The sequence below is a fragment of the Pituophis catenifer genome, unplaced genomic scaffold, assembly GCF_029215685.1.
Source record: "Pituophis catenifer annectens isolate HBS135680 unplaced genomic scaffold, rPitCat1.0.hap2 SCAF_13, whole genome shotgun sequence".
Classification (NCBI taxonomy): Eukaryota; Metazoa; Chordata; class Lepidosauria; order Squamata; family Colubridae; genus Pituophis; species Pituophis catenifer.
Window position 1 is genome coordinate 17,920,563 of NW_027256893.1, and position 22,761 is coordinate 17,943,323.

At 43.8% G+C, this 22,761-nt stretch overlaps 1 protein-coding gene across 1 annotated transcript in view; it reads right to left on the reverse strand.

Moving 5' to 3' along the window:
* The window catches only part of VSTM2B (V-set and transmembrane domain containing 2B), a 52,666-nt gene extending 30,214 nt beyond the window's left edge, over positions 1-22,452 (reverse strand). Inside the window, exons 1-3 of the mRNA XM_070953098.1 lie at positions 22,309-22,452; positions 13,080-13,109; positions 5,862-6,366 (exon numbers count right to left, since the gene is read on the reverse strand). Coding sequence (XP_070809199.1) covers positions 5,862-6,366; positions 13,080-13,109; positions 22,309-22,437 — 664 coding nt within the window. The 5' untranslated portion in view covers positions 22,438-22,452. The remainder of the gene's footprint in view (positions 1-5,861; positions 6,367-13,079; positions 13,110-22,308) is intronic.
* Between the last annotated feature and the right edge of the window lie 309 nt (positions 22,453-22,761).

Below are 22,761 nucleotides of genomic sequence, written 5' to 3' on the forward strand. Positions count from 1 at the left end.
AACTCGCTCTTATATTATGTGCGTGGCTCCTATTTTTCAAGTGCTCACTGTATTTCTATTTGATAGAAACATCTTCCAGAATTGCCAGTCATGCATATCCATCCCTCATAGTATTGAAACGGCAGATCTGTCTTGGGAAATGGATGACTTGGAAATCGGATGGAAAAATAAAAAAAGCAGAGGAGAAAAACCATAAGGAAAAAAAAAAACACTTTTACTTTGGATATTAAAAACTTCAACTTTTAATACTTGGCATCCCCAGGTTAAGCTAGACTGCCAAAAATGTAAGGTTTTGTGTGTGTGTGTGTGTGTGTGTGTGTGTGTGTAAGGTGTTTCTAATTGTTTACTTTTATTTTACAGATTTATTTATTTGTAACCAGCCTCGTTATACACTACTTACTAGATTCTAGGTGGCTTACGATATTCTAAATAAATACAGGTCAGAGGGCCAGATTAAAAAAAAAACACATCACATTTACTGTATTTGCAAAATAGAACAGCTACCACATTCTTTTTTGGAATGATAAAATGGTGGGCTCATTTAGACTTGGGAAGGCTGAGCATTGCAAAGAAAGGGAGCTATCCTCTTGCTATCCTATAATAGCAGCCAAAATTGTGGAAGCCTTTTGGGAAAAGTGTATTTTCTAAAACTAGCTAATAACACCGCTTTTTGGGGGGAGTAGTACCATAAAATTATATATCAATGGAAAGATAATTTAATCAAGAATGTAATGCAATAACTCTTATGAAGGATTTGCTATTAGAACAGCAGTTACAGTATAAAGAAGAAAAATGAAACACGTAGAAAAAACGAGATATACAAAAATTATCACCATAGAAAAAAATGAGATATACAAAAATTATCACCACAGAAAAAATAAGATGTACAAAAATTATCACCATTAGAATAAACGAGATATACAAAAATTATCACCACAGAAAAAATAAGATGTACAAAAATTATCACCATGTCAGTTAATACTTAGCATGAATGACGGCCTTACAATGTCTTCCCATGGAGTGAACCAAGTCTTTTAGTTCTGCAGCTGTTCTAATGTGAAACCAAGATTGAATGATTGCTTCTATTAACTGGGTTTTATTGCTGGGTCGCTTCTGACTAACAAGTTTCTTTAATCGGCTCCATAGATTTTCAAGTGGCTTAAGGTCTGGGCTATTCCCAGGCCATTCCAGCAATGGAATAGGATTATCTTGAAACTCCCCCAAAAAAGTGGTGTTATTAGCCATCAAAAATACACTTTTCCCAAAAGGTTTCCACAATTTTGGCCACTTCTGTACTCTCATGAGGTGGGAGAAGGGGTGGCAGAACCTGGGGGCAGGGTGAAAAGAGGAATCAGCCTAGAATCCCTATGTAGCCACAACAAACTAAAGCCAACAATCCTTGAGTGCCGTTGACCCTTATCTAACTCTCGCCAGATGCTGACTGTTGAGAATACTTTTGTGCATAGCCTACAGCAATACATCAGTTTAATTGAACTTCATGTGTGGATCTGGACTTTCATACCTGACATATGATTTCTCAGGGAGTGGGTATGCACGGCACCCTCTTCCAGCTAAATTGCTTTTGGGTGGGTAGATTCGATCTGGAGCAACTGTCCTAAAGGCCTAAACCATGAAGGCCTTTGTAAGTTATGGTGTATACACCATTATCTTCCAAACTTCCTCCTCCCACCCCAAAAAAGATGTGTTCCTCGATTGCAAGATGAAGGTCCATCTCTGCTTCTACACACTTTGTGCTGACCCAGACTGTGGGTTCCATTCTTAGGACTTGCTACCTATTACAAAACGGACACCTTTATAAACCACTAGATAACACATGATCCACTGGATCAGGGATGCTATTCAGCAGGTTCTGACAGGTTCTGGAGAACCGGTAGCGGAAATTTTGAGTAGTTTGGAGAACCGGCAAATGCCACCTCTGGCTGGCCCCAGAGTGGGGTGGGGTGGGAATGGAGGTTTTGCAGTATCCTCCCCCCAGGAGTGGGTTGGGAATGGAGATTTTGCAGTATCCTTCTCCTGGAGTGGGGAGGGAATAGAAATTTTGCGGTATCCTTCCCCCTGGAGTGGGGTGGGAATGGAGATTTTGCAGTATCCTTCCCCTGGAGTTGGGTGGGAATGGAGATTTTGCAGTATCCTTCCTCCAGGAGTGGGGAGGGAATGGAGATTTTGCAATATCCTCCCCCCAGGAGTGGGTTGGGAATGGAGATTTTGCAGTATCCTTCTCCTGGAGTGGGGAGGGAATGGAAATTTTGCGATATCCTTCCCCCTGGAGTGGGGTGGGAATGGAGATTTTTCAGTATCCTTCCCCTGGAGTTGGGTGGGAATGGAGATTTTGCAATATCCTTCCCCCAGGAGTGGGGTGGGAATGGAGATTTTGCAATATCCTTCCCCCAGGAGTCAGGAGGGAATGGGAATTTTGCAGTATCCTTCTCCTGCCGTGCCCACCAAGCCACGCCCACCAAGCCACTCCACGCCCAACCAAGCCACACCCACAAAACCGGTAGTAAAAAATTTGAATTCCACCACTGCACTGGATCATAGTTTCAGAGATATTTCCATACCTAAATAGATGACCAAGGTCAGGCAAAAAAAGCAGTGGGAATGGAAGCAGCTTCCAATTTCCTGCTGGCTTCCCCATTGACTTTCCTTGCAGCAAGTTGGCAGCAAGCATTGGAAATGGCAATCCGCTGTGGTTGTGGCTGTCCATTGAAGCCATCCACAACTTTTCTAAATTTCTATCCCACTAGAAGTGTGATGGCTTCAGGGTGGCAGCCACAGTCATGCGATTGCTATTTCTAATCCTTACTGCCAACTTTGATTTTGGTTGCATTCTGTAAATTAGGCCCATTGAGGCATGTTGTTTCAAGATTTGCTGCCCTATGATGCACTGTTTCACCAGTTGAAGATTACAAATAATCAAACAGGCACAAGAAGTTTTAGTAGTATATACATTACATCCATCTAGTGAGGGAAATGAAGAGATAATCTGATACTTACAAATCTCACTTTTGACTTTTAGAGCATATAAGCTGCCTGGTGGCTCAGCAGACTGATAGCATTGTGATTAACACCAACTGTCTGCAATTACTGCAAGTTCGAATCTCACCAGGCTCAAGGTTGACTCAGCCTTCCATCCTTTCTAAGGTAGGTAAATTGGGGACCCAGTTTGTGGGGGCAATAAGATGACTTTGTATAAATATACAAAAGTATGAAGGCTATTGCTTAACGCATTGTAAGCTGCCCTGAGTCTCCGGAGAAGGGTGGCACATAAATCAAATAATAATAATAATAATAATAATAATAATAATAATAATAATAATAATAATGATAATAATAATAATAATAATAATAAAAAGCTAAGGATATGGATCCAACACAGTCACGGATAAGAATGTTTTCTTTTCTTAACATTTCTACCTTCTGCCTATTTCCCTTCTATTATTCTGAAATCCCAGTCTAAACTGTACATTCCAATCCTAATCACACTTCAAAATAAATAATCGCTCCTCTTTGAAGACCAATTGAACTTATTTCCCTAAATAAAACATGCTGATCACGAGAAGCACAGTTAAATGAATAGTAATAGCAATAGCACTTAGACTTATATACCGCTTCACAGTACTTTATAGCCCTCTCTAAGCAGTTTACAGAATCAGCATCTTGCCCCCAAAATCTGGATCCTCATTTTACCAACCTCGGAAGGATGGAAGGCTGAGTCAACCTTGAGCCAGTCAGGATCGAACTGCTGGCATTCGGCAGAATGAGCCTGCAATATTGCATTCTAACCACTGCGCCACCATGGCTCTTGAATGCCTTCACAAGAGGACATTTTCCTCCTCGCAATATTTGCAGTGGGCCTAAAATATAACATTACTCATTATAATGTATACAGACAGGCAGTCCTCGACTTCTGACCACAACTGAGCCCAACATTTCTGTTAAGTGAGTTTTGCTCCATGTTATGACTTTTCTTGCCAGAATTGTTAAAGTGAATCACTGCAAGTTGTCAACATAGCAACATGGAATGTTGTAAGTCGAGGACTACCTGTATTATAAATATGGAAGGGGAAGACCGAGGAATTGCATGAATATACATTCAAATAGAGTGATGTCCTGTAATTATGATCTTGCTGATATTTGAAAATAAATCCACAGAACTGTTCCAATAAGTTCTATGAAAGAATCAAGTGGCTTCTCTGCTATTATTACCATTACTGGTTAATGCTACATTAGTGCTTTAGGGAAATGCTTTATATAATAATTTGTAATATAGTTTTCTTTGTACAATGAGTCTATATTGTTTCTATAGTGAGTCCTAGGGAGGCAAGTACTCAGCTGACCTTTTAAAGCATTACATTCACTTACTATCCAGCTGTGAGAAATACAAAGCTTTCTCTTGGATCAACTAAGAGGTTTTCTATGGCAATATTCATCGCGTAAGAGCTTCATTGAAAGAAATATATTCGAAGTCTTAAAACACCACCCAATCACAGAAATATTTTCATCCTTCAAAGAACCATTTCCATCCCTCCTCAAAAAGAACATTTCTGGACATGACTCAAACACAATGTATCACAAGCCGTGCCCAATTTTTGTCCTTTTCAGTTTAAATACTTTTTATCTTCATCAGGCTAAATTCTTTGAAATTTAGTGCAAGGCAACCTGGGGTAGTAAGCATGCATTGATAATTATTTAAGGCTTCCTATTTGAATGGAAAGCTATTGGGAAAATATTTTGAGTTCATACTGAGAGCCAAAGTGACCTATGGTTATACAATGTTGGAATGGAAGACCCAGCTTCCACCCAAATCCACCCAAACTCAGAGGACAACTTTGGGTCAATTGTACCAAAGGCCCCTTTTCAAGAGGCAACTGGACTTTCATTTTTCTTTGAAGATGTTTTGCTTCAAAGCATGGTGCATGGTGGTTAGAGTGCAGTACTGCAGGCTACTGCAGGCTTCTTCTTCTGACTGCTGATTGCCAACAGTTCAGCAGTTCAAGTCCCACCGGCTCAAGGTTGATTATTGCTATTCTCATCCAAGAAGCTTCTTCACCTCTGACTGGATGGTGAGGAATAGAAGGAGCTGAGGAAACTTCTTGGATGAGAAGTGAAACGTCTTCAAAGAAAAACCAGAAAGTCCAGTTGCCTCTTGAAAAAGCACCTTTGGGACAACCATGCCCCAGATGACTGAGAATCTCCATAGACCTTTGGGTCAATTGCTTTCTTCCCAGCTTAACCCAAGAGCCTTGGTAGTACAGGGGTTTAAGGCACCCTGTTATTAAGCTGGTTATTAAGACCAGCTGCCTGCAATTACTGCAGGGTTCGAATCTCGCCAAGGCTCAAGGTTGACTCAGCCTTCCATCCTTTCTAAGGTAGGTAAATTGAGGACCCAGTTTGTGGGGGCAATAAGCTGACTTTGTATAAATATACAAAAGGATGAAGGCTATTGCTGAGCACATTGTAAGCCGCCCTGAGTCTCCGGAGAAGGGCGGCATATAAATCAAATTTAAAAAACAAAACAAAACAAAAACCCATTTCCTAAAGTGGCGGGCAAAGCCAACCCACATCCTGCCCTGTGCTTCGATAGAAGAGCATCCCAAATAAAAACAAGAGGGCTGTTCATCTGAACCATCAAAGGAGGATTGTACGGGTCACAAAAAGACGAGCTCAAGTAGAACTCCAACCGAGCAGCAAAGGAGCGAGTCTTCCGGCTGAACAAGCCAGAGCAAGGTGCGTCTGGACGCGTCTTACGGGGCCGCCCAATCAAGCCGGCGCTCAGCACCACGGACAGCTCCCCTGCGCTTCCGCCACGCGCCGCCGGGTGTCGCTGCGGCTCCACCTACCTGATCCTCGCTGCTGCGGGAGGACGATCGCGGAGGCTGGCCGAGGAGAGGCCGACGAGGCTGCCGCCGCCGCCGCCGCCGCCGCCACGGTGGCGGGGCTGGAAGAAGAGGAAGAGGCGGAGGCGGCGGACGCTGAAGACGCCGAGGAAGAAGAAGAAGAGGAGGAGGAGGAGGAAGAGAGGGAAGAGGAAGCGGCGGCCGCAGCGGCAGTTTCACCCTGCGCCGGTAGGAGGCGCTTGTCTCCCAAACCCGGCTCGGCCGTGGCTCGCCCGGGCGGGCTGCTTCTCCGCGGGCCGCTGCTCTGGATGTGCGAGACGGCTTCGGCCGCCTGCACGTCGGGAGGCGAGAAACGCGGCAGGACCCGCAACGCCGCCTGGGCTTTATGCTCCTGCGTGTCTTCGTCGCCGTAGTCCGACACCCGGCACTCGTAGATGCCCTCGTCCTGCCGCCGGACCCCCGACAGCCGCAGCCGGTGCGAAATGTCATTGCCCTGGACGCGCACCGTCTGGAAAGAGGAGAGAGAGAGAGAGAGAGAGGTTATTGAGGCGGGGTGGGGGTCCGCTGTGGGGGTCGTTGGGGCGGAAGGGTAACCGAGCATGGTGAGGTCTCTGCCGCGATCAGACGGCAGTAAAGCCTTAGGTTGTTTTTTTTTTTAATTTGATTTATATGCCGCCCTTCTCCGGAGACTCAGGGCGGCTTACAATGCGCTAAGCAATAGCCTTCATCCTTTTTGTATATTTATACAAAGTCAGCTTATTGCCCCCACAAACTGGGTCCTCAATTTACCTACCTTAGAAAGGATGGAAGGCTGAGTAGTCAACCTTGAGCCTTGGCGAGATTCGAACCTGCAGTAATTGCAGGCAGCTGGTCTTAATAACAGGGGTGCTTTAGACCACTGTACTACCAAGGCTCTGTGTTATAACCCTTGGAGATTTTCTACGCTCTCCCTGTTGGGTTTGTAGACCGAGAAGGACAAATTAGGAAAAAGGAAAGGGAGCAACAGTGGTGACATAAGAAGGAGGGTCTCAGGTGACTCTCGTCCTCTCTAGAGTCTCCACCTTTAAGCCAAGGGGAAATCACAGGAGGCAAAGCAAGACCTATTGATGTTCATCACACCTAATGCCCAAAGGTGCTCTCCCTATTCCTGCTTGAACTCAAGGGGATTTGCTTCCTAGTAGACAGCAGATAAATACTCTTTCTTTAGGCAGAACAAAGCCTCAGGAAGCCTGCAGGTTGCGGACAGTAAGATCACTTTCCCATCAGAGCAACATGCAACATGGAAAGAGGAGGACAGAAGCAGCTTCTGCCAACTCATTCCATGCCTACACGATACAGTTTTACTAACCATGAGCTCCCTTCCCTAGTAGCCCTCCTCCATCCAGCATCCTCCAGATATTTTGAACTGTGCAATGTTTTTTTTTTTTTCAGTAGGCAAGAACACCGATTGAGGCTTATGGATCATTGAGTCCAAGGTACTCTAGTGGGAACCACACCGATGGGCTTCTGACTGCTGATCTTCCATGGGTTATTAGATCTTTTTGAAGCTATCATGCGTTGAGCATTGGACCTTCTGTCTCCACAGCCAGAACTCCCATGGAATCTCCCAGGCATGACATTGTGTATCAAGTCATCACTGGCTCTTCCTCCTTTTTTGCAGCTGATCCCACAATGCGTTTGTCCTAGTACGCAGTTCTATTTTTGTGGTTGAGAGGGTGAGATGGCCTTATTTCTCCATAGCTTTCTCTTAGTTATAAATTGCTCTGTGCAGTCAAATCTAAAGAAGATTTAATGAGGCGAGACAATTAAGCAGTCAGGCAACATGTTGTGCAATTCAAAGTCCATTTCATGGACCAAAGATCTACTAATCATACAGTAGGATGGTCTCAAGGGCTGGGAGAGGTAGCAAGAAATAAAGTTAGTCTTGCTAATATCGCAGATTTTTACACAAGCAGCACTTCCATAATGCTTCTTTCTATTGCCACCCTCTTGCCTTCTCGTTTTATCGGCGCTCTTAATTCTCAAATTCCCAGCCTTTTTATGGAGGGATACGATAAATCCCTCTGCAAAATCCATCCTCTGATCCACATCCTGTCATCACATGGTTTGAAAATAAGATGGCTTCTAGCAGTGCATCTCAAATCGTGTTATCATAGCCTTTCTGGCATTTTGCACACACGCTCCAATTCAATGTATGATGCTCTCCAGGAAACCTGGTTGAAAACTTTGCCATCCTTTCTACGAAATTAGGGATTTTTTTCTTAAACGTTTCCATCTTCATAGGTCATTCATATCTGCTCCTCAATTTTAAAGCCTCTTCCTCCTCCTCCTCCTGCTGACCACAGCAAATGATTATGGTTTGAAGGAGGTTGGCTTTTAGTGGAGGAAGATCTAAATTTCCTGACAGAACAATTAATCAGAGGAACAACTTGCCTCCAGAAGTTGTGGATGCTCTAACACTGGAAGTTTTTAAGAAGATGTTGGATAACCATTTGTCTGAAGTGGTGTAGTGTTTCCTGCCTAAGCAGGGGGTTGGACTAGAAGACCTCCAAGGTCCCTTCCATCTCACCTCACCTCACCTCACCTCACCTCACCTCACCTCACCTCTGCTATGCTATGCTATGCTATGCTATGCTATGCTATGCTATGCTATGCTATGCTATGCTATGCTATGCTATGCTATGCTATGCTATGCTATGCTATGCTATGCTATTCCATTCTATTCCATTCTATTCCACTCCACTCCACTCCACTCCACTCCACTCCACTCCACTCCACTCCACTCCACTCCACTCCACTCCACTCCACCCTATCCCTATCCCTATCCCTATCCCTATCCCTATCCTATCCTATCCTATCCTATCCTATCCTATCCTATCCTATCCTATCCTATCCTATCCTATTCTTCTATTCTATTCTATTCTATTCTATTCTATTCTATTCTATTCTATTCTATTCTATTCTATTCTATTCTATTCTATTCTATTCTATTCTATTTTCTTTCCACCTTCCTGGATGGATAAACCAGAGAAGGATTTGTAGCACTAACCTGAATTTCACTGAAAGCTATAACAAATAACGTTGCAATCTCAGCATCTGTTTTAGTGTCAGAAAAGTTGAAAAGCTCTAATGCATTCTACACAAAAATGCCCCCGATTAAGTGCAAAAGCTCTTTTTATCTCCCTCTCACATGACCATAAATGTTCCCAGTACAGGAAAGAACCTGAATCAGGACTTCCAAGGGAGAAGGGGCAATTTCTCAAGGAGCTCGAACCTTACTTCTTCTCTTTTGTTACATTTTAGGTTGACATATTATGCTTAAGCCCCGGCTTGTTTTACTGTGATTTATGAAACAGAGGACAAACACATTCCCACCTTGCCTTAAGGCACAAATCAAGATTCGAAAATGGCAAAGACTGGTTTATTTACAGAGGCCAAAAAAACCCGAGCAATATTCACGATGGGGTTACTAAAAAAAAAACTCCATGCCTTGAAAAAAATCAAACCGTTCGTTGATTCATCTAGTTTAAGCTAACATAAAGATACCTTTTGAGGGTGCTCTTCATCTTCCAAATTGAATTGCCCTTCTCCCGAATGAAATGCCTCACCATTGTTAGTCTTTGCTTATGTCCATTTCTATTTCTCCAGCCCCACAGTGGCTATTTCTAAAGCACTGGGTTCTCTCCTCCAAAATCAGCTACTAATTCCATTTCCTTCTTCCCTTAATTAAATGCATCTCTCTACTACAGTCAACAGCCGGGGTCGTTAATCCTAGCCATTCCCCTTTCCAGCAACAATGCATTTAAAATATATCACCTGTCAAAATATCAACCCCCAATGTGCTGGGGCTTTTTTTAATCCTGTCTTCATCCTTTTACAGAAAGAAAAGGATCCAATCACATCCAGACACTCATTCTGTGCTTTCTGTTCTCCAGACTAAACCCAGGGCTCGTTTCTCCTCAATAAAGTACCAATACAGTGTCTGCATTTAATCCTCTCTGCAAAAGCTCACACACACAAAAAAATCTCAGCCGGCCCAAGATTTCTCCTTTTTTTCCCCCTCCAAAAAAGAAAGAAAAGGGGTAAAAAAAGAAAAGGAGAAAGAGGTGGAAAGAAAAAGAACAAAAGAAAGGAAAAATTGAAATGCCTTGGGGGAATCCACAGAATTATAGCATCACACAGCTAGAAGAGACCAATTCAAGTCTTCACCCTATTCAACGTGTAACATATCAACTGCATTCTGTTAATTCAATGAAATGTAAACATAAAATAAAATCTAGTTTTTGTCTAGCTGCTCTCCACTTAAAACCTGGATCTTACGTTGTTTCTGTTGTCTTCTGATGAAAAAAATGGCACACCTCAATTTTTTGAGATTATTATTATTATTATTATTATTATTATTATTATTATTATTATTCCTGTATTTGAATAGCTTGTAACTTCAAAAGCAGGGCCTGGCAGGGTTTAGCTAGCATGACTAAGCTGCACCTTAAAGTAGGGACAAAGAGTAGTGCAATATATATATATATATAACAGAAGGGTGTTTCAAATCAATAAGCGTAGTTCCGTTGTAATATAGTCTAAATGAACTTGACAGAGGTGGGTGAATGATGGATTAGCCCCTGAAGTCTTAAGGTGCAATCGGCCACAGGACAAACTCATGCTAGCTCACTCAGCAGGCCCAAAAGAGTATGTGATCCTTTTGTTAGAAGAAGAGAAAGCAGTTTGAAAACCAGAATGACACACAACACAAATTTAAAGCTGGCATTCATTACAGTATCTGAATTATTTAGCTGTCATGCGAGAGAGTGAGAGAGAGAGAAAAGAAAAGAAAAGAAAAGAAAAGGAAGGAAGGAAGGAAGGAAGGAAGGAAGGAAGGAAGAAAACGAGGGAAGGGAAATAGAAAGATAGATAGATGATAGATAGATAGATAGATAGATAGATAGATAGATAGATAGATAGATAGATAGATAGGACTGGAGACTAAAACTTATAAAGAATGGTTACAGGAACTGGGCATCACTAGTCTAGTGAAGAGAAGGACCAGGGGAGACATGATAGCAGTCTTCCAATATTTGAGGGGCTGCCAAAGAGAAGAAGGAGTCAACCTATTTTCCAAAGCACCTGAAGGCCAGACAAGGAATAATGGATGGAAACTGACCAAGGAGAAATTCAACCTAGAAATAAGGAGGAACTTTCTGACAGCGAGAGCAATCAACCCATGGAACAGAAGTTGCCTTCGGAAGTTGTGGGAGCTTCAGCACTTGAGACTGTCAAGAAGAGATTGGATTGCCATTTGTCAGAAATGGTGTAGGATTTCCTGCTTGGGCGGGGGGTTGGACTAGATGACCTATAAGGTCCCTTCCAACTCTGTTAATGTAATCTAAAGATAGATAGATAGATAGATAGATAGATAGATAGATAGATAGATAGATAGATAGATAGATAGATAGATAAGAAGGGAGGGAGGGAAATATGAAGATAGGAAAGAAGGTAAATACAAGGAAGGAAGGAAGGAAGGAAGGAAGGAAGGAGAGAAAGAAAACAAAAGAAAGAAAGAAAGAAAGAGAAAGAAAGAAAAGTGAGAATAAAAGAATGGAGGTACTAAGAATATCCATTAAACTTATACCCTCCAGGCTACACAGATCATTGTATTTTGGGGGAGTAAAAGGCTCAACCTTAGCTGTACGGTGTTCTGTATCTGTCCTACCATTTCTCCAATCATTTAAGACTTTAAGTACAAGATGAAACCTTAGCAAAACTCTGATGAAAAAGATGCCTTCGGATCTTAGGTAAAATCTTCTGTCTTGGTAAAAACAGTGGGGCCATATGTTTCTTGGAGTCCTCTTTTTTCCATTAATGGGGAGGATATTTTTTTGCCATTGAAACAAAACCCCAGCATTTTCATCCAAATAGGTAGAATTCTCATCTGCACCTCGAAGCGCTACAAGCTTAGAAAGGAGAGAGTATTTTAATTCTTCTGAATGTATAAATATAATCTGCTCCTCAGGTAGGCAGCTGGTGGCTCTACCTCTACATGAAGCCCTTGGTCTAAATTCAGATGGTCCTTGGCTCAGTTTCAAAAGTGCTCCACAAGTCATTAGAGTAAGCTTAGGGCAAAATGATCTACCCTTTTCTTACTGGATGGAGAGGAAGAGAGTGTTCTGACCCAAACTACGAAGCAGACTCCTTATCCCAACAAAAACCCCTTTTTATTAAGTTACTGTGAATTCTTCTCATTCGCATCCAGCAAAGGGTGAATTTGCAGTCACAAACCTTATCTGGCTTGGAGAGCTGCCAGGCCGACATTTTCAAAACTTGGCAAGGAGCCTCAGAGAGTCATGAACCAATTAGGCAAACTAATTGTCTCCTGCAAACTCCCCTCCCCTTTTGCTACTCTTTTATTCCCTCTGGGAGGGGCCATTCATTGTCCACCTGTGGCCTTACTGCCAAGTCGACCCTTGTTCCTTAGCTGTTCCGTTCGTCTGGCAACTCTGTGCATATGCATACTGGGAACAGGCTCCAGCTGTTCGTCTGCCTCACTGATGTCTGACTCTGAAGGCAGCTGATAACTGTCAGACGGCCCTGGCCCCCTCTCTGCCTCCGATGCAGAGCCCTCATCAGAGCCTTGCCCAGACTCCAGGACTGGCCCATGTTCCTCCCCAACCTCCTCACTGTCCGAATCTGCTGCCAGCTCCACTGGCCACTGGCAGGCCACAACAGAGAAAATGAAGAGATCCATGCTTTCTACTCTGGCTTCTCCCAACAGTGGCTAATCTCCTTTTGAACATCTCCTGTGGGGGTACGTAGCTTCCTGATCTCTTGGCTTTGCCTATTACGGGATGAGACTAGAAATTGAGGAGATGAGAAACCCCCAAGACAAATTAGTCTCTCTACTAGCTGAAGATCAACAGACTTCAGGAGGAAGGTGGACTTTCCCAAACTGTCACCTACAGTATCTGCATGCCAGAGACAGACTCTGCTCTATCAGCAGTGCAATTAGCTGATTATAAAAGCCTCGCTGCTAATTGATAACGAGCGTGGAATGAATTGATAGAAAGGCATTCGTTTCCCGAATGTGTTCAATGACTTCTGCTGCTTTTGGGTGCTTCGTCGTCCATTTTCAGGGCAGATAGAAATCTAACCTCGAGGGACCCCTGCAATATTTTAGACAGACAAACAACCCCATGCAGACATGCACGCATTTTGATAGGTACTTACACTGATCTTAGTTGCATCTTTATTGGTTGCCTGAAAAAGAAAAAGAAAAGGAAGGGGAAAAAAAATGAAACAAGAGATTTCTGAAGATCAGGGACAATGCTTCTTTCCCTCTCCACAAAGATGGAATGGATAGTACGTCTCAGAATCCTTTTATGTGGTGCCAATTTAATTGGGTTGGGAATAGACTCTTAACTCATTGGGTAGATGGTCTGGGTGAACCACAGCTGAATTGAGAAGATTCCTGTTATGTAGCAATGGCAAAAGCACTTAGACTTATATACCGCTTTACAGTGCTTTTACAGCCCTCTCTAAGCAGTTTACAGAGTCAGCCTATTGCCCCCAACAATCTGGGTCCTCATTTTACCCACCTCAGAAGGATGGAAGCTGAGTCAACCTTGAGCCTGGTGAGATTCGATCTGCCAAATTGCAGGCAGCCGGCAGTCAGCAGAAGTAGCTTGCAGTACTGCACTCTCACCACTGCGCCACTGTGGCTCAGTGTAGATATAGTTTTGCTACTAGAAAGCAGCAGCTGAGGGCAAGGAGAACTAGAAATCACTTAATTTATTATATTTCAAGCAAATACAATTCCAACAGGCATGTGAAATTGTAGTGGCGTGAAGCTGGGGAAAGACCCGGCATTCAAATATTAGCTTTGAAAATCAATTTTCCTACCGTGCAATCATTTTAATGTCTTTATACGTTATTTAAGCTTTTTCTTCCCACCCTGCAGGTCTGTTGTCAAAGCCATTGAAAAGAGGCTCTTTCAAACGCCGAGCTAACCCATCGAAATAAGCTTTAAAGACTCAAGAGAAGGGAAGGCAGTGTCCCCGTCCACAATACAAATTGTGAAAAGGATGGTTGCAGAGGCTCTGGAAGGGTGTTTCCTTTTGGGGCATTGGCAAGGAAAGTTAAAAAAAAAAGTCAAAATGGCTGTTGTGACTACCTGATGGAGGTTTGCGATGAGAAAAGCACGAAGACCGAAGAGATTATGCAAAAATACACACAATTAACCTATTCTGCATCCTTTAAAAAAGTTGTGTGCTTGGAGATATTGGAGGGGGAAAAAAGGAGACATGCACTTTTCCTTGATCGCAACTGGCTGTGCCACAACTGTGCTGGCAGAGAGCAAAGCTAATTCAGGCTAAGAGCATCGCTCTCGGTGAAGTCAGTTTTGATCGGCGGCAAGTGGGTGTCGGTGTTTCTTAATCAAAGAAAGGCTTCGCAGCAGCATCCAAGAATAAATGGCTGATACATTCCTTGTAATTTTTCCAGAAGAATTACATTATTTTCCAATAAAATAAATCTGTCGTGGTCTTTCTTTTTGGCTTGGAATAGTGGGGAAATTTGGAGCAGGATCCTGGCTTAAGAGAGGAGCGGTGCAGTGGCCTAGAGGTGGAGCTCTCGCCTCACAATCAGGTGGCTGTGAGTTCAATCCTAGGTAGAGGTTAGATATTTCTCTCTCAGGGCACAATGAGAATAGATCTGCTGAACAAAACTCATTGGCAACAGGAAGGGCAACCAGCCAGTAAACACTCAGCTTCATTCAGTCGCCCAGACTCCACCCCACAAGGGATGATGGGGTCATTAAAAGAAGAGGAGGATGATCCTGGCTTAAGAGAGAGAGAGAGAGACTGCCAAATTGATCAGGAGCAGGGTCAAAAAAAGTCAAGATGACAGCTGCAACTCTGAGATCAAGACCTCTTCTTTTTTTACACGTGGCATATATATATATATAAAAAAAGGAAAGGGGAGGAGCTTTGATTAAGTGGGTTGGATATGAGCCGTGGTGGCACAGTGGTTAGAGTGCAGTACTGCAGGCTACTTCTGCTGTCTACCGGCTGCCTGCAATTTGGCAGTTCAAATCTCACCAGGTCTCAAGGTTGACTCAGCTTTCCATCCTTACGAGGTGGGTAAAATGGGGACCCAGAATGTTGGGGGCAACAGGCTGACTCTGTACACTGCTTAGAGAAGGCTGTAAGTCTCAGTGATGTTGCTATATTGATTTTTCCTTTCCCTTTCAATGCTCTGAGAACGTTGATACGATCTGCCTTCCCTTCTAGCAGCCCACAGTTGTAACAGAGGGAAAAAAAACATGTTGTATTTCTCCCTTCTCCCCTTCCCTAAGGAAGTAGCTAAGTCAAACAAATAAGATTGTACTAATAAGAGCTGTGGTAGCGCAGTAGTTAGAATGCAGCGTTGCAGGCTAACTCTGCTGACTGCCAGCAGTTCAATCCTGACCGGCTCAAGGTTGATTTATCCTTCCTAGGTTGGTAAAACGAGGACCCAGATTATTGGGGGCAATGTGCAAATAATGCTTAAGCTGCTCGGAGACTGCTGTAAAGCACAATGGAGCAGTATATAAGTCTAAGTGCCATTGCTATTCCTAACTCTGAACTGGGCCACAGGTATGGATAAAAAGCTATACCTCCCAGCCCCACAGTCCTACATTCAATAATCCTTTCCCCTAACTGCTTTTAGATCCTTACATTTAGGACAACTTCTTCCAACAGGCTGCCTTCCAGATGTGTTGGGAAGGCAACTTCCCATGATTTCCACTTGAGTTTTGTTTTAAGAACTAGACAAGCAGAACCCATCACAGTCACAGACTCGGCTCTGCAGAGATCCAGTCAAGCTTGAGTTGGCTCAGTGCGTTCCATGCATCCAAAGGTGGTCTCTCGCCAATGTGGAATTGTTATTTTCCTTGCCGATTCTGTTCTCTTAACATGCCACCCCACGCCAAGAGCAGCTGGTGGCTGGGTATCTGTATGGCTTTGCAAATCAATTCCAGCAGTGCTGGAATCTCAAGGGAGATTGACGACTCCAGAGGATTGCCTATCAGTCAGCGACTCGGTGAGCTGCACGGGGTTTTCAGAATTTCAATAAATACTCATTTGCATTCTGACCCATCCTGCGTCAACTTTCCATGCTCTGTTGATACTGCCGTGTTAGGTACCAATCAGACTGCCCATCCCATCGGCTGAAGTAGTCAAAAGTCACACAATCGCGCACAATGGTGAGGAATTAGTTTGCAGGATTTGGTTGGGTGGGGAAAAACAAAAATGGCGAGGCATCCAAAAGAAGAGCCCAATGAGGATTGGATATCTCCATTGTGGTGAAACATTGTTGGCTGCCCGACAGGAGACAAGTGGAAAGCCTAGAGTGGCAGGATTATGGAGAGAGGCATAGAGTGGACTTCTCAACCAAGCCTTCCCTGCTGCAGCTTGATTTGCAAGGCCAGAGCCTTTCCCATTGTACTACCAGCAAGGAATAGGTGCCAGGGCGAAGGCCAATGAAGTGCAGCCCTCCCTGGACCTATTGCAAATGAAGTGTACCCCACCCCCCAGACCTATTCAATAATTCTCAGGACATCTTACAGAGGTGGGAATGGCTGAGTGTAATTTTCTGGGAGCCAGCTGGAGGGGCGGTGAACTTGCATATCCGTCACAAAGACAAATAAGGATTCCCACCTCCATAAAAATTCCTTTTTTCCTTCTTTGCACGTAGGTGACCATTTCCTTTGAATGCATTTGAGGGTTCAGGGTGCGTCTTTTGCAAACCCTCCCCTTATTCTAAGATTGGGGGGAATCTAAAGGATCAATAGATTTTTTTGTTCAGAGATCTTTTGAAATCCCTTCTACAGAGGGTCCTGCCCAGCGGTGTTATTCAGCCGGTTTGGGCAAACTGGTAACGGTGACTGCGGGAGGCTCCGCCCACCCGCCTGGACGTCATCACGTCCTGTTTTTGATGCTCTGCGCATGTGAATAGATCCTGCTCTCCCATTTACGAATGGGTAGTAAAGGTAAGTGCATACCACCCCTGCTCCTGCCTGCAGGGAGATCCATGGGGGATAGGGTTAAAAAAAATGCCAAGATGGTAGCAACTCAGAGCTGCCATTTTTTACCTTCCCAATTCCCTGCCCTTCCCCCACTGGACACCCCGTCTGACCACACCAACAGATCCATAAATCTTGTGAGTGGATCTTTAGGCGCTTCTCCTTCAGCCGAGGGACGATCGGTCCTTGCTGTGACTGGTGCTCATGCATTAAAGGCAAGTGAGCCCCTTCAAACCCAACGGCGAGTCAGAGCTTTGCTTCCGAGTGCTGCCAGGAAAACAGCCTCTGAAGTCTTCGCCTGCTTCCCTTGGACTACATTTAATTATCACATGTCAAGAGGAGACATAAATCATCCCTCTGCAGAGATCGCCCGCAATGTCTCCAGAGGGTGGACAAGCACAATCCCAACTGAGTTTAGAATGGAGGGGGAAAACCCTACAACCCTTCAATATTTAGAATGAATCATCTGCATATTGAACTCTATTTTGTCAAGCAACAAACTATCCTTTAGATCTTGTTTATTTAGGAAGGAAGGAAAGAAGGGAGGGAGGGAGGGAGGGAGGAAGAGAGGGAGGGGGGAGTGAAGGAAATAAGGAAGGAAGGAAGGAAGGAAGGAGAAGGAGAAGAAGGAGGGAGGGAGGGAGGAAGGAAGAAGGAAGGAAGGAAAGAAGGGAGGGAGGGAGGAAGAGAGGGAGGGGGGAGTGAAGGAAATAAGGAAGGAAGGAAGGAGAAGGAGAAGAGATGGAGGGACGGAGGAAGGAAGGAAGGAAGGAAGAAAGAAAGGAAGGAAGTGAGGGAGGGAGGAAGAGAGGGAGGAGAGAATGAAGGAAATAAGGAAGGAAGGAGAAGGGAGGGAGGGAGGGAGGAAGGGAGGGAGGAAGAGAGCGAGTGGGGAGTGAAGGAAATAAGGAAGGAAGGCGAAGGGAGGGAGGGAGGGAGGAAGAGAGGGAGGGGAGAGTGAAGGAAAGAAGGAAAGAAGGAAGGAGAAGAGAGGGAGGGAGGAAGGAAGGGAGGGAGGGAGGGAGGAAGAGAGGGAGTGGAGTGTGAAAGAAATAAGCAAGGAAGGAGGAGGGAGGGAGGAAGGAAGATAGGAAGGAAGGAAGGAAGGAAGGAAGGAAGGAAGGAAGGAAGGAAGGATTTAATTCATGCTTAACAGCAATGAATTTTAAGATCTCAATAGGACTGGCTTATTGGCTTTGCAAAGAAGACAAAATCAGCTTTCCACACAAATGCAGTTTGAGAACCAACCTCTCAGTAATTTAAATACAAATGTTGAGACAGGAATTGATGGATAGATGGATAGGTAGATAGATAGATAGACAGATGATAGATGACAGATAGGCCACTGATAATGGTTAAATACATACAGTATGAGATTCCAGTCAATCATCTTAATCTTCTATGTTTGCCTTCCACTTAAATCTCACCGTTTAATTATTAAGTCATCTTTATGTAGGTTTGTTGCAAACAAACAAACAAACAAAAAAAAAAAAAACCCCAACCATTTGACTCATTTCGGTAGTGAAAGTAATAGTTAAAAGGGCTGCACTACACTATTCAAGTTGATCATAATAAAATCTGTCCGTATACATATTCGCGCCCGCACTTTTAAAAATGCTTGTTAAATACACCCGTTAGAAATGGAAGCTCTGAAAAAGAAGTATATGACTTTTAAGATAATGACTGCCTTTCAGACCCTTATTAGTCAGCGTTTATTATTTGGATTTCATTAAAACAATTTTGCATTGGCCCCGGGGACTGTTCACATCTGGACTCAATTCAAAATGCTGCTGTGAACCTCTAAAGCAGTGTTTCTCAACCTTGGTAGCTTGAAGATGGGTGGACTTCAACTCCCAGAATCCCCCAGCCAGCGCTGCTGGCTGGGGGATTCTGGGAGTTGAAGTCCACCCATCTTCAAGCTTCCAAGGTTGAGAAACACTGCTCTAAAGCTTATGGTAGTTTGAGAAAAATTACTACCTTGGCCTGAAGGAGGAGGAAAGATTTGGCTGCCAAGGCGTCCAAGTGTGTCTGTGTATGGGTATGTGTGTGTTACAATTTTAAAACAATCATAGAATCATAGGGTTCAAAGGACCCTTAGAGATCTTCTAGTCCAACCCTCTGCTCGAGCCAGAGATCTTCTAGAATGATTATGAGGGCTTTTCCTTTTTTTGAGTGTGTGTGTCTCACCATCTTGACTTTTTTTAACCACCCTGGTAGATGTTCTTTTTGGTTGGAAGATTATTTTAAAATCTTTTAAGGGTTAGGCCTTTAACGATGACATTTCCTCTTCGGGAAATTCAATCAGCTCCTTTTCTTGTTTGATTGATTAGTCGATGGACAGAGAGGCCCTAAATGCAGCTTGGTTCTGGACCCTTTCGCACTGAAAAGAAGACGACACGTATGAATGCGTTCTTGGTTTTGTAGCTTGACTGGCTGAGCTTGAATGAAATTATTTCTGATGGCCCTTCCTGTTGAACTTTGTGCGGTTATTTGTTTTATGACGTCAGCCGATTTCAGGGTCCAAAGTAAACACTGTTTGGGAAAACAACGTCCTCTTGTAAAACATCAGCTGACTGCTAGTTCAGCAGATCAGCGGATCAAATCTCACCGGCTCAAGGTTGACTCAGCCTTCCATCCTTCCGAGGTGGGTAAAATGAGGACCCAGATTGTTGGGGGCAATAGGCTATTTAGTATACTGTCTTTGGTGTAAGCCGCCCAGAGTCCTCGGAGAGTGGGCGGCATAGAAATATGACTAATAAAATCAGGACATTTATTAAATGTTATTGATTACTTTTGTTAGGTTTATATTCTGCCCTTCCTTCCTCCAGGAGCAAAAGGTGTTGTGTACTGGATCTCTTTCTCCTTTTTCCTTGCATCCATGTAGGTTGGGTTGGGCTGAGAGAGATTAACTTGGCCCAAGTCACCATCTTCCCCCCCCAGGAATTTTCATGGATGAGGGTAGATTTGATCTTCCCAATCCTGGTCCAACATCTGGACCACTACAATAAGACAAAAGTGTAGGCCTATTTGGATGACTGTATCTCTCTCCCTTATCACTGTACTGAAGTCATTCCAATTCTATGAAGGAATGGAGATCAACACAATAAAAGGACTGCCCACTTTATTATATTTTTATGATTCAAAGGGCAGTTTGTAACCAATGGGAGCTTTCCAAGTCCAACCTTACCATATTACCTTAGTTGACTGCAATCATATTTTTTTTACTCTTTATTGAACTTGTAGCCTATAAAGTTCTGTCTGTCTGCCAACCCACCCACCCACCCACCCACCCATCCATCCATCCATCTGTCTATCCATCTATCCGTCTATCCGTCTATCCGTCTATCCGTCTATCCGTCTATCCGTCCATCCATCCATCCATCCATCCATCCATCCATCCATCCATCCATCCATCTTTCCATCCGTCCGTCTATCCATCCATCCATCCATCCGTCCGTCCATCCGTCCATCCGTCCATCCGTCCATCCATCCATCCATCCATCTTATCTATCCATCTATCCATCCATTTATCCATCTGTCCATCTTTCCATCCGTCCGTCTATCCGTCCGTCCATCCACCCACCCACCTACCCACCCATCTCATCGAACATATGTCTGTCTGTCTGTCACCTATCTATCTAAGTTAGAGGAAAGGCAAGAAAATATACAAATAAGGTATTAGGGCCAACCAAAATGTCACCAAAACATTTCTCTAAAAAATTTTTCTTAGTAAAGTTCTACAATAATCCTAAAAAGTGTGCCGGTAGAAGCCAATAACAAGAATTTCTGGAATACTATCTTTCTGGAACATTGTACCTTGCATGCCATCCTGTTCTCATCCTGAAGCTGAGAATGGATGGAAATCAGTGTTTATGCTGTGGTGCATGGAATTCATTCCCCACCTCCCCATCTATTCTTTCCCAGTGTTTTTTTTTTTATTTGATTTATATGCCGCCCTTCTCCGGAGACTGAGGGCGGCTTACAATGTGTTAAGCAATAGCCTTCATACTTTTGTATATTTATACAAAGTCAGCTTATTGCCCCCACAAACTGGGTCCTCAATTTACCTACCTTAGAAAGGATGGAAGGCTGAGTCAACCTTGAGCCTTGGAGAGATTCGAACTAGCAGTAATTGCAGACAGCTGGTGTTAATCACAATGCTATCAGTCTGCTGAGCCACCAGGCCCTAGTAATGATCCGAGTGGATCCCCTCGAATTCTACAATCTTATTTTATTTTATTATTTTTTATATTTTATTTTATTATTTATTTTTACATCCCACCTTCAAGGCAGCGAATATATAGTATCTAATATTCCCTCCTTCTCCTATTTTGCCTACCACAATCTTGTGAGGTGGGCTGTGCTGAGAGTCTGCGACGGGCCCCAAATCATCCAAGCGGCTTCCATGCCTAAGGCGGGACTAGTATTCTCAGTCTCCTGGTTTCCAGCCTACCACTAAACCAACCTAAGTCTCATTCACTGAGAGAGAGATTGCTCGCCTCTCACTGTGTATGTTGTCTCTGCATACGAGAGGACTGGAGGGCTGCCTCCACCCTAACCAGAACTGACATAATATTAGTTATCAGTAACACCACCCATCTCTGCTATCCCATTCGATCTCTAGAAGCTTACACGTTTCTCACGTCAGTACCAAAGATGTCTATACTGTGGGTCTGGCTGGGTCAAACCCTTTTACCCCGGAGTGGATTCAGAAGGCCAGGGAAAAGATGGTGAATAACCAACCCCCCAACGTGATTTTTATCTGCGTGGCAAACTTTCCTGTAGAAAGCTGCAGGGTGAAGCATTAGACGAAGGCTCATCGCCTCTCAGAAGTCTTTTGAAAACTGAAACCACGAATCTCAGCTCGACAAATTGAAAAAAAAAAAAAAAGCAGTTCACTCCCAGGATGCAAACCATTTGTTTTGCTAATACGTTGCAACTAGGATGTTGTTCGCTAGTTATCGGGCACCATAACATACAGAATTAGCAGAAATGTCTGAACATTGCAGCCAGATGCACACCAGAGTCTCTAGGTGGTGACATCATGTTCCTGGATATGAACTTTGAGATCTCATACACCTTTGACCCTTCGGATACCAATCAGCACTCCTGAACTAGACACACAGATCCATCATTATTTTGAGCACCCATGGAAAGGACTGCATAAATGCTCCCCCTGCCCCCACTTGGGTTGGTTCTGTACTTCGCCTGTGTGTCTGAATTAGCCCAGAAAATGCAGTTTTCTCCTTACGTTGCTAAAATGCTGCTTGAAGTCCTTCTCCGTTTCTACCAACCATACAGACTGTGTAGCAAATCACGTTTAATTAATAGTGGGAGAATGTAAATTGCATCATTGGGGAAGTGGGTTCGTTTATTTATTTATTTATTTTTCGTTACCTTGCTTCTGCTGCCAGGACCACTGATGGCTAACTCGTGTGCGAGCTCTCGTGCTGGTTCCTTAAGGTACCACCATTGGATTTCCAAGGAGTAAGAGGCAGATCCACTGGCCCGGAAAGCACAAGGCATCTCAATATCATCTCCCTCCCTAATCGTCACATCTTTAGGAACTTCAGTAAACGTAGCTGAAGATAAAAAGAAGGACAAGGAAACTAGAGGGTAGCAGAGAGGAAGGAAGGAAGGAAGGAAGGGAAGGATAGAGGAAGGAAGAAAGGAATAGAGGGAGAAGGGAAAAGAGGGAGGGAGGGAGAGAGAGAGGCAATGGGAGGAAGGAAGAAAATAGAGGAAGGAAGAAAAGAAGGGAGGGAGAAAGAAAGGGGAAAAGAGGGAGGAGAGAGGGAGAGGCGAAGGAAGGAAGGAGAACAGGAAAAAAGGGAGGGAGGGAGGGGGAAA